The 12,531-nt window shown below is 38.7% G+C and overlaps 1 protein-coding gene across 11 annotated transcripts in view; it reads right to left on the bottom strand.

Annotated features, from left to right (window-relative positions):
* Positions 1-3,176: 3,176 nt before the first annotated feature.
* CNST (consortin, connexin sorting protein) overlaps positions 3,177-12,531 on the bottom strand; it is a 121,703-nt gene continuing 112,348 nt past the window's right edge. For all 11 annotated transcript variants that reach the window (XM_043512270.1, XM_038393970.2, XM_038393969.2 and 8 more), the window contains one exon: positions 3,177-11,304. In XM_043512270.1, coding sequence (XP_043368205.1) covers positions 11,102-11,304 — 203 coding nt within the window. In that variant the 3' untranslated portion in view covers positions 3,177-11,101. The remainder of the gene's footprint in view (positions 11,305-12,531) is intronic.

Genomic DNA, 12,531 nt, shown 5'->3' with positions numbered 1-12,531 from the left:
ATCCAGTTTGTGATGGGCTCATCACCTTCTGCTCATCGCTACATATAGCGAAAAAGGAGCAAGCAGAAAAGAATTCTTGCCTCTTTGGCCGCTCTGTACTGTGGAAGAATAGCTGTGAAATGTTCCTGTGCAGAGATGAGCAATGTGCCAGACTGAGCCAATAGAGTTGGTGGGCTGCAGGTGGCCTCCTCTGAGCAAAACTGATCAGCCAGTTCACTGTAAACAATAAGTTTGCTCATTTTACTACATTAGTTGATATGGGTGGCTCTTCGTAATGGTGTTGCTCTATCATGGATGAGTCATTTATTGCTAATGGCTGTCTTATTTTGACATTGACGGTATGTCACAGGGCCATTATTCACCAGCAAATTGGCTCAGAGATGGGGAAGTGCAGTGTGTTTCAAACTTATAAAATAATAGTTTACTGCTGCTTTAATTTTCTCCTGGCTTCCAATTTACATAGAGCTTTCAACAATAAAAAAAATTGAAATTAGGGCATTAAAAGCACATTTGAGGGACTGAGAATACATTTGAAATAGTTTTGCAGTTCATGTAGCCAGACAGTGATAATGACATATTTTATGGTCAAAATGTTTCAGTGCTTCAGGAGAACTTAACTTTTGCTGGGAAATGGAGTCTAGTGAAAGATGGAACAACATTAATTGTTTCTGCATTGTTTCATTTTTGCACTAATGAATTCCTCCTCTTCGAACATGCGGAGGATTCCACCCAGATTGACAGAGCTGTGAGATGAAGACTGTGGGTCAAAAATTCTTTTGATTTTTAAGCAGAACTTCTCACAGGGCCTTCTCTATTTATTATTTGTACTTTCCCCCAACTGATAGGACAGAAATAGTAAGGGCCAGATAGTGAATTATAAAATGAATATAAAAACTAGCTCCACAACTCCCTGATGGCAGGATCCCTATGTGGCTTACAAATGCAATTTGTTTTAATATATGTAAACAGCATCAGTTGCTATGGGTATGCTCACTACATTATTTATTAAATAAGAATGGCATTTAGATTTAGTGCCATAGGCTAGAAAAGAAATTCCCTTACCATATTAAATTTCTTTCAAAGTCACACAGAGGTTAACTTTAAAAATACAGAATGTGTACCAAATACAATTGAGTCTAAGGATGATGCAGCAACTACAAGTTGTCCTTTTACCTTCCCTTATTGGTGGACTCATGACCGGCCCTGGAAAAGGTCTGATTTAGAAGTGTGGAACAGGAGATGGGATTCATGGGTTTTATTCCAGGCTCTGCCTCGGGTTTGCTGTGTGACTTCGGCAAGTAATTTAAATATCATGTCGTTCCCCCTCCACGCACACCTTATTTCCTTATTTACTGAACTACTTTCTCTAGTTTTTCTTTCTCCTTGTTATATTTCTATGAAAGCTAGATCTAGTTGGAAAATGTGATTTCTTTTTTTTTAAAATGACACTTACTGTTGAAAAGCATCCGAGTGTTCATCAAATATTTTTCAGTGGCAATTTGCCAGTTGGCTATAGAGGGCTGGTCAGAAAATAAAAACAAATGGACAAAAGTTTTTTTTTTTTTTTTCCAGTCTACTATTTTCAGACAAGCTTTAATGAAAGTTCATTATTATTCCCTTCTGCCCTCTTGGCTAGCATTAACTCAGTCCTTACTTTTTCCATGTGCATTCTTGTATAGCTGTCTCTCTTTTCATTTATTATTTTATTTTTAAAACCTCAGATCTTTGAGACAGTCATTAGGAAGCCACAGTGGCCATTTTCTGCTTGCATTCTTCTTTTTCAGGCCAGCTATAGTTAGTATGTATTTATGGGGTTCTTCAGAACAATGCTTCTATTTTCTACATGGACAGATTTTGTTACTTTCTTCCTCTGGTCTTCTCTATGTAGATTCCTTAATTTTTCAGAATGTTTCTTCTATGAATTCACTGTCTATTGCACTGAATGTAGGTGGCTCATGCGGATTAGTTCCAAACCTTTCTCTGTTTTTCTCACATTCTCAGACTTCCTATTTCTCTATGCATGCAGATTGTATCAGTCCAGGCACTGTTGGTAGACTTCCTGCTACAAGTAATAAACAGTGCAAGATTGTTAGAAGGTATGATCTCAACTCTTTATTTGGATTTACTTTGAGTGGTGAAGAAAGTCAACCAGTGCCTCACTGAACCATTAATGGGAAGGCCCTAGAAGTATCAGACCATGTAATTTTGAGGATTGCTTCAACTGGGAAACCTCAAACTGGTGAGACTCTTGTGATACCTGCAGGCAAAAAAGGATCTGTCATCGATTCTTGGGGACAAAGCTGCAAAATGGCTGGATATCATTTCTTTATCTAAGAGTGTGCCAAGAAGAATTTGAGACATGGCTTCTCAAATAAAGGAAAAGCTGGTCTACACTTAAAATTTAGGTTATCATAGCTACATGACTCAGGCATGCGAGCACAAGCAATGACCAGGAAATTCGGTAGTGTTTTGGCAAAAATTAAAATAGTTGCTCTTCATGCTACGTTCACTCAGTGCATAATCATGAGGCACTAGTTGCCAACAAATGCCTGCAGGGGTGCAGGAATAATTTTTATAGTGGTGGTGCTGAGAGCCACTGTATCAAACTGTAAACCCTGAATATAATGGAAACCACTTCAAGCCAGGGGGTGCTGGAGCAACCCCAGCACGTCTAGTTCCAGCACCTATGAATGCCTGTTGATCTGAAAGTCGTCCTGAATCAGGCTGTAAAGATGTTTAATTTTATTAAAGCACAAGCACTGAACTCACACTTGTTTTCAGTTTTGTGCATTGAAACAGGAAGTGAATACCAACACCTTCTCCATACAAAAGTGCTATCATGTGGGAAGATGTCTGTTCTCTGAACTCCATTCTGAAGTACATTTTTTCCTTAATTATTTTGAGTGTGCTGATTGCTTTGTGGATGAATTAAACCTGTCAAGACTAGCTTATCTAGCTGACTTGTTCACACATCTCCATGAAATGAATGCCGGTTACTGGGGCTGAAAACTATGCCTTTTAACGTTCACGACAACATAAAGGCACTGATAAAGAAACTGCAGTTTATAGTACAAGAAAAAGAAAAGAGAAATTGCCAATCACTCCCAACCTTGGAAAATTTTCCATATTGAAAATTCATCCTGACCTCATTGCTGACATGAAAGAACAGTGCCTGATTTTGGTCACCAAGTTTAATGAGTACTTTCCAGACAGTGTAACAAATGAGACCAAATGAATCAGGGACTTCTTTTCAATAGACAACACCCTGCCAGATTGCTTCTTGGAAAAGGACAAGGAAAAGCTGACTGACCTGTCATTTGATGGTGGACTCAAGCTTGAATTCAGTGACTTTTAGTTGAAAAGAAGAGGAAATGTGATATCAGACAGAGCTCTTGCCATTCTGGATGCCCTCAGCATGATGTACCTTTGTGAAGCTGTTTTTTCTGCCCTGTTCACCATTAAAAACCAAATCCAGGAAGAACCTCAATGTAGAACTAGCCCTTCAGTTGAAGCTGACCAATATCTCCTCTGACATAAAGCAACTATGTTCTGTAGCAATCACACCCTTCTGATCTATGGCATGTTTTTCATTTTCTCCATGGCTACTAAACGAAAAACATACGGTTTTTTCTTTTTTTAAGTGTTGCAACAAGGAAAGCAAAGTGAACACTGGCTCATATTCAACAATAATCCAGGTAAGGATGAGCAGGATCTTCAAATTTAGTAAAATGAATTAGGGTTAGGGTGACCAGATGTCCCAATTTTATAGGGACAGTCCTGATATTTGGGGCTCTGTCTTATATAGGTGCCAATTACCCCCCACCCCGACCTGATTTTTCACACTTGCTGTCTGGTCACCCTAGTTAGGGTTAGCCATTATAATAATGGCTTCTTCATTTTAGTTCTTTTTGATGCAATGTCTAAAAACTTGAGATGTTTAAAAAGGATGTTAAAATTGAACATTTTAGGCTTCCTTTGACATTTATTTTAATATATAGTGTCCAAATATTCTTATGTTAAGTCTATTAAGGTGTAAACTAAATGTGCACAAAAAGGAGAAATTGGTATGTGGAAATTCAAACAATTTTTTTCCCCTAGGAATGTGGCATGTAAACCACCCCACCCGCCACTCGTGCCTCTTTGCCCCCTCCTTGTTTGGGGAGGCTTAGCCTCTCCTAGCCTCTTATACCCACTGCCAATGGGGATGGGAGAATGGTCTAAAGGTAGCCTGTAGGGAGTAATGGAGGGATTCAAAGAGACCCTGGTGTGTGCAATGGGCAAGGAACAAAGTGTGACACCCCCCCCCAGTTAAACAAGTGCAACTTGTGTATGAACAGACTGGGCCTAGGATGTAGATCCAGTATTCACCTTTGGACAAAAGATCACTTACCAGATCTGCAAGCCCACCAGTTCCCCAAAATTATCAACGCTCTTTGGTCAGATTCAGACCACTGATCCAACGGTGAAAGGTCACTATTCCCTATCTTGGAACCATCTAGTCATTATCTGTTTGAAAATAATTTAAAATAGCAAACAATGCTTACAAATGAACAAAACATAGGTGGGACTGTTGCCAACTCTCATGACTTAACTGGTGTCAATCTGGTGATATTTGGTGTTTTCTTAAAGACCCAGATCCAGGACTCATGTGATTACATAAGAATCTCCACTTAGTTTTCAGCCTTCAAAGTTGCGAAGAAAAGCTTGAAAACATGAACCCTAAAGTCTCAACAACCACAGGCAGATAAAATGAACCCCAACCTTTTAAATTTTTTAAAATCTCATTATTTTTTGAACCAATCTCACAAACTTTTCAAGTCTGACTCATGATTTTTTGAAAACCTGGGGTTGGAAATACTGCATACTGCTCTGTGATACAGCATGGCCAGAAGGCAGGAGGAGAGTGATCTAGGGGAGATATGCAAGTCCCCAGGATGAGGAGAAGCCTTATTCCCTGTAGAGGGAAGAGAGGTTTCTATAGATTAATTAAAAGCACTTGAAGCCAATTAGAGCACCTGAAGCTAGTCACCTGATAAAACCCCCCTGCTTCAATCAGCCAGAAAAAGGAGTTGGAGCAGAGAGCAGTTTGAAGGAATTGGAGCAGAGGAGACTTTGAAGAAGTGCTGTGGCTGGCTAGAAGACCAAGACCCTATGTAAAGAGACACCCAGTTTGTGCAGAGGGGGGGGGGCAGGAAGCCCCATAAGATGAAGAGCAGGAGAGGGAAGTAGCCCAGGGGAAGAAAGCACTAATTTAAGTGGTTTAACACTATCCCTAGGGCCCCTGAGCTGGGACCCGGAGTAAAGGGTGGGCCCGGGTCCCTCCCTCTCCACTACCCTTCTCTGGGTTACTAGTGGGACAGTAAATATCCTAGTTCAGGGGCAGGAAACTGTGCCCTGAACCCCCCCCCAAGAAGAGGAAGCGTGGGACCCATCATAATCGTACCGGCAATTTGCCACAGCTCCTATTGAAGTCGTTAAAGGTTTTTGTTTTTCTTTTATATTCAATTCAATAAGAGCAGGCTGGGGCCCTGGTCCGTTATTAGAATATTGGAAAGTTACAATCTGCCAATTTGATTTTAGAATGATGGATTAAAATTAAATTATGGTGCTGAAAACCAATCTAGTTTAGTCTAGAAGCATGGCTTTTCATTTAGCAAACAGAGTCCTGGGATTTAGTAAAACTGCCAGAAAAGAGGAAAAACTCAATGTGAGTGACACAAATGCAGTAAAGGTATTTACAAAATAAGTGTTCTTGGATTAATAAAAAACTCTCAAAAAAACAACAAACAACTCTCGATTCACAGGCTTGGTTTAGAATATTTCCACTGAGTGTTTCAGGAACTATTTTCTATTTCATAGCCGATCCCTCTTTTTATATCTTTACAAATCACAGCACCCAAAAGGTTCAGATGTTTTCTCTGGGACACTTTTTTATTTTTTTTGCTACAGTATTTAATTTACAAGCTTGGCTGATGGTCTCAAATACACTTATTGCCTTCCTTTGACAAAGGAGGCTCGTTTTAGATTTGTTATAGATTGTAGCTAGTGCCTTCAAATGGTCTTGGTTAACAGAATTAGGCACCAATGTTTTCATATGAAGGTAGCAGCCCTTTTAGTCATTGAATGAAATGTTCCCCAGTTTTGCAAGAAATCCAAATTTCAACCTAATTTGGACTTGTTGAGATTTCAAACTTGTCCTTCACTCACAGAGCGTCACTAACAAGTTTCCACTATTTTGTAGTGGCCTTCTCTTTCCCACTGTTGGCTGTCAAGATTACACATACTACTTTCAGGCACCAAAGCAAAAGAGTGAAGGTATTTACAAGACTTCAAACATGCTTAGTGAGAAAGGTGGAACAGAGAGGCTGCTGGCAATATGCCTTCAGAGGAATGATCTCACAATTTTTCCTTATAGGGACACTGTCAAGTTGAAATCTAGTCATATTTTAAGAAAAGAGTTTCAAGTAGTTTTGAATACCACACCAGTCCCTGAATCCCCCACCAGTTGTTATGGATTGCCATTGCACAATCCTATTTTGTCTCTCTCCTGTTGCTATGTAGAACATGCCTACAAACAACAGGGAGGGAGGAGGACTAACTGAAATTGGCTATCATATGCACAAAGTAAACAAATACTCCCCCCCTTTCACTTCTGTCTGTTACAGTAATCTCAGTCATTACTTGTTACTAGCTACATAATTTTTAGACAGAAGAGTAATTTCCTGAATTGACGGTTTCCCTTTAGTTTGGATTTACCAGACTGCAGGGCCCTAACCACTCAGATGGAGAGTGATGGTGCGTAACAATCTAAATAGAATATAATGTGCAGGAAGGCCACCCAGCTGGCCTTACCCACAAACTGTTTTGACCTCCAAGTATAAGTACTTTTGCTATGTTCTTAACCAAACATTTGATAATGCACTACAGACCTTGTGAGCTATTTCTGCTAATAGAATTGTCCTGTAAAACAAGAATTAGTACCATTAGCCTTTTACAAAGAAATCTGAATAAGGTTCAGTCCAGGCTCAGATGCTGGGCTACAGCTGAGGGGCATGCTACATAACACAGGAGGAGGGCAGTGTGTGCAAAGATGGCCTTTGGACTCCCTCCAAACCCAGGCTGCTGCTGTGCCAGTCTGGTACCTTAGCATAAATTGAAGCAGCTGGAAAGCTGTTCTAAATTACACCAGCTAGAGACTGTCTGCTCATAATTTCCAGCTACACTCTTTGCACAAGCAACAGGGCAGAGAGAGAGGCAGCGTCGAGGCAGTTACACTGGCTCTATGTCACTGAAGGATCGCCCTACCCTTGGTGATCCTCTTGTGGCCAGTTATGCCAACTCTGGAGTGGCTTTGCACTGGCAGTGCAGCACAAAGCATCCAGGCCACAGTGCAGAGTCTGGACCAGCAAGTGCAAAGTGAGCTGCTTTTTAAAATTACCTTGTCTTTTATCTCTTTAAAATTTACAGTAGAACAGCTTTAAAATAGTTTTGTAATCATATGAACCTAAAGTATAAGAATCTTTGATCTCTGTATCTGATATACTTTTAAATAAATAAATACTATTAGCTATAACTCTTGAAGTTTTTGGTGACGGGGTGCACAGATATTTAAACCAGGTTTTTGGTTTTTTAAGAGTTGAAATTAACAGTTGGTGCTTTAAACAAACTTAATATGCTGAAACACTGAATGCAAAGTTACACTAACTCAAAAACACACTAACTGCACAGTAATTATAAATGCAGCACTGTAACAACTGAATGCATGCTTATCAACACTCCATCAGCATTTTACAAAAAAACAAAAACAAAATCTAGGAAAATAAGAGAATTTCTTTAAAATCAATTGGAATTAAATAAATAAACCCAGACATAAAGTGATGTACTGATCCAGCCAGTAACACTTCAGGATATAAAAGTGACTTTTCTTTTCTCTTTTTAGATTAACCCAGCATTACAATACCATAAAACACAAGGCCCTTCTTGGGGAAAAAAAGAAATGTTGTTTCATTTAGAAAGCAAAAGTTTTGCATTAATCTAGACATTTTAAACGGCTAGTTATAATATAAAGCTGCAAATGAGGCTTCTTAAGGTGTAACTCAACTGAACCTCAGAGATGGGGTACTTAAAAACAAAAACCACACATGCAATTTTTTCTGGAAAATAGTGATTTCAACTTTCACTTAAAAACAAACACTTAAGCATGAGAGTGCATTAGGAATAGTCAAACATACTAGAGGAACAATCCACCTGCAAATGTAAGAAAGCATGATCATGTTCTCATTCTGAGTGATATTTTGATGATTTCACTTCATGTTATTTTATACAGTAAATGCCTAAACCTGGACATACTCCATCATACAACCCTAGTAAGTATTTACAATATTGGGTGGAGTGAATTGGAGCCCCAAAGCATATTGTATCCTGAGACGGAGATGTATCATTTCATACTAACACTCACCTCAGGATTCCTCCACTGGCTAGTCCATTATGCCATTAGCAGAAGCAGCTGCCATATTCTGGCCATGGCTAGGGCAAAGGGCTCTACAGTCCAACTTTACCGTTTGCTATCTTGTCAGTGGTTCTCTCCCCTACATATACGAAGGACCGTGCACCAGCTAAAAACAGCAGTTCATTTAAAATAATTAATTATTACAATTTAAAAGTAAATTTGTTTCTGCACATATTGAAAAACAACAGGGCGTACTTAGTGACTCACACCTCAGTCCTGGGAACAAAGCCAGAGTAAAAAAGTGCTTTGCCTAAAGGAACTATGAGGGAATTCCTTATCTGTGACTGCAAACCATGTGACCTGGGGCACTTGCACAGCTGGGTCACTTCCAGTTACTGTCAAATAAAGATAGCATAGCTACAGATGGCTGCTCTCCACTTACCCATGTTATAACAACACAGGTCCTCAGACCAGGCCCCCTACATATCCCCCATCCCATGGGGAGTTAGTACGAGGGTGAAATCCTGTCATTGACTTAAGTGGAGCCAGGATTTCAGCCATCCCTGTTGTGGTGATCCCTGTATTGCATAATGGCATTTAGAGAAAAATTTTCTAACCGCATCAAGTGTCTGAGATGCCCAAGTCCCATTTTCAAAAGTGACTTAGGCACTTGGAACCTAAGTCCCATTGACTTTCAGTGAGACCTAGGCTCCAAAGGCCTGCTCATCTCCATTGAAGTCAATGGGAAATTTGTCATTGACTTTGATGAGCACAGGATCAAATCCCAAGTGCCTAAATCATATTTGAAAATGGAATTTAGGTATTTTTGACAAGGTTACATGTGGAATCCTACTGAATGGGTTCTCCAAGACTCTTGTATCTCTAAACAGTATCTCCTTTTGTCCCTTCTGAAGGTGGTGTAAAGCACCTAAGGATTTGATCCTGAGTTCAGATATTTTCTCCTGACTGGTACATGGGATACAGTGCAACACTAGGGGCTCTTCCATAGAACACATTGGAAACATCTAAAACATGGGAATTTAAGATTTTATTGTTTTTTTAAATTATGTTGCAAGCTCTCATTGCAGAGTTACCTTTTTGAATATAAATTATCACAATTCTGCCTTCCCAAGTCAGCAGACAGAAGGAGACTAAAAATGAATATGGAGATGTATGAACTGCTCTGTTCATCTCTGTCATGTGTTCAGAATGAACCCTAATGGACTAAAATATCATAATTTTAAACTTTCTCTGGTGATGGTTTTAGTGGAAACTTTCAGCTCACATATTAATATATTGTGGTTTGGGTGATGAATAAATATGAAGGGATCTCCCATATAAATAATATTGCAAGTTTTAAAAATGAAAATATTTATATATTCTCAAAATATTTTTTGGTTATTTGTTTTTTCCCCTCAACATGGGATCTGGACAGGAAAAGAAGAGAAAGATCTAGGGTGAGTAGATCTCCATGAAAAAAGAGTGATAGGAATATATGAGGGAGTTGAAAGATCTCAAGGTGAAATAAAATGTCAGAGAGATGGAGAGGATTTTCCCAAGAGAACAAGACTTGGTGTAATAGAGTCAATTTTATTCAAAATGACTCAGTAAAACTCAGAGGTGGAAATCTGGAGAAATTTGGCTCTGAACTTTGCAGCTGGTCTTGGCTATATGCCAGGTTATACAAAAACCTCTGGACATTTTGCACCAGACAGTTCTATACCATGCTCCATCTGTAGATCTAAAGCATTTTACAGAGGAGGACAAAAATCACTATCTCCATTTTACAGAGGGGGAAACTGAGGCAGAGAAGTCACTGCAAGTGAGTAATAAAGCTGGAAAGAGAACCCATGTATCCTGACTCCTAGTCCCATGCCCCTTTCATTGGCCCAAGCTGCTTTACTATTATTAGTAAGAATTATTTCCTACACTTAGTATTGTGTGCTGGGAATGAATTTTGTTTTAAAAAATCCCACAATTTTCCAACACTGTCCACCCAGTTTGGGGAATAAAATTCCAGAGAATTTGGCAAAGCTGCCTTCAGATTTAACCCATTCACGATAACTGCAACACACTTAAAGACATAAGGCCAATCCATTTAACTAACATAGTATGAGGGCACTGAAAATGCCAATGCATTTTCCTCACTCCACCCATAATTAAACAACTCACCAGGACATTTAAAATGAAAAAATACATTAAGACTTAAAAGAAAAATAAGGAAACATTTTCATAAAATACAGACTTATTGCAGGATAGCTGGAGGCAACACTTTTGTGCAAACAGCTGTAAATCAAAATTGTCCTTTCATTAAGATTGCTTACAATGTGTGTCAATGGGAGACTGTGTAGAGGCTAATCACTTTTCTATCTTCTTCACTTCCCAAAGATGTTGAATGGCTGCTTGCTTGGTTTCAGAATGTGAAGGTAATAACATTTTGCTTATTATTCTTCCGTTCCACACTTGATTTCTCCCCACCTGATTACTAGATTAGACAGTTCTTCTCAACTGGTATTTAAAGGGTTAGGTTTATGTCATCAGCAATACCTCACTTGAAGGTGGCACATATTACAGAAAACTTATCACAATTTTTTTTTAACCTCTCTGGTAATCATTGGTAAGCTGTCAGTGTGTTGTCCCTGCTCATTTCAACTATGTGAAGGTTATCCAGTGCTTAAGTTCCTCCACACCCTGCAACATCTGGGTATAGTAAAAGTCCATGTTGGCTGCAAAGTCAGTACATACAGGCGATTCCATGTCACCAAAGGTGCAGTACAGTGCAGTTCCTCCAACACTAAGGAAAACAGTTGCTATGCACAACAGAATCAGCAAAATACAGGAGCCGCCACCTTCATCTGTAAATATAAAACACATGATATATAGTGGATAAAATAAAAGACTACACAAAAGCTTTGTACTTACTGAGATTAGCCATATGAAATCTAAAGAGAAATTTGAGATTTGTCTAACTGGAGGATTGGGGAGTATGGCATGTACTGGGGTTGTGCATGTCAAAGTGACAAAAAATTACTACAAATTATAGGACATTCAAAAAACAAACAAACAAACAAAAAGTGTGTGTATGTGTTTATGTATCAATATGACAACCATTATTAGTCATATGACCTTAATTCTGTAACCCCTGTTCTCCTTTTCCTGTCCTCTTCTTGAGTCCTTTGAGATTTAGACCATGACCCTGCAAACATTCACACACCTGGTTAGTTCTACTACCACATAATTTTACTGCCTTTTTCCTATAAAAAAAAATCTGACTTATTTCAAATTAAAAATTAAAAAAAAAAGTTTCTGTTCCAAAATTTTCACAGGGAGAAAAAGGGCCAGCTCTAGATAATAAGCTCTTTGGGGGAGAGAATGTGTCTTTTCATTTGTATGCAACAAACCTGAACCTTTTCAGGCTTAACAACAACACTGCTCTCGAGCAGCTGGCACATTCAGAGAATAAAGGATATCCCAGTATTGGTAGGTATAAGAATTCCCCTTCAGTTCAAGTAGTAGAGATCTTTTAACTCTAGTCTGAAAAGTTTGCCACTTGGGGCTTGTCTACACAGGAAAGTTTTACCAGTTTATATTGGTGTAGTTAAACTGATGACTTTTTTTTTTTTTGGTTTAGCTTAAATCCCTTCCCAAGGGACATAAGTGAAACCAAAAAGGGCCATCTTATATTGGAATAAGTGTCTCCACACCAGTGTTACAATAGTATAACTATATTGGTTTAAAATCACACATTATTTTAGACAGGATTAATTATCCTGTGTAAAGATGCTCTTAGTGATGACAACAGAAATATAAATCAAGAACCTTTATCTGCAGTCTTTCCTTTTCCCCTTCAATTACCCTGTACCCCAGGAATGCTATAAGCTCTGCAACTAATAGCTATAAAATAATACTTTGCTAGACTCTCAGAGAAAAACCTCTATTTTTGGATATTTAAGCTGTAAATTGTAAATCAAGAATTTCTGACATTTGAATTGCTTGTTCAATTGTAAATTATTACTTATTTACAAAAATGCTTCACTTTTTAAAAAGCCTCTCACTGCCCCCTCCTGCATAAAAATAATGAA

Source organism: Dermochelys coriacea, chromosome 3 (genome assembly GCF_009764565.3).
Source record: "Dermochelys coriacea isolate rDerCor1 chromosome 3, rDerCor1.pri.v4, whole genome shotgun sequence".
Lineage (NCBI taxonomy): Eukaryota > Metazoa > Chordata > Testudines > Dermochelyidae > Dermochelys > Dermochelys coriacea.
The sequence above is the reverse complement of the archived record's forward strand: the minus strand, read 5'-3'. Positions and strand labels throughout refer to the sequence as shown.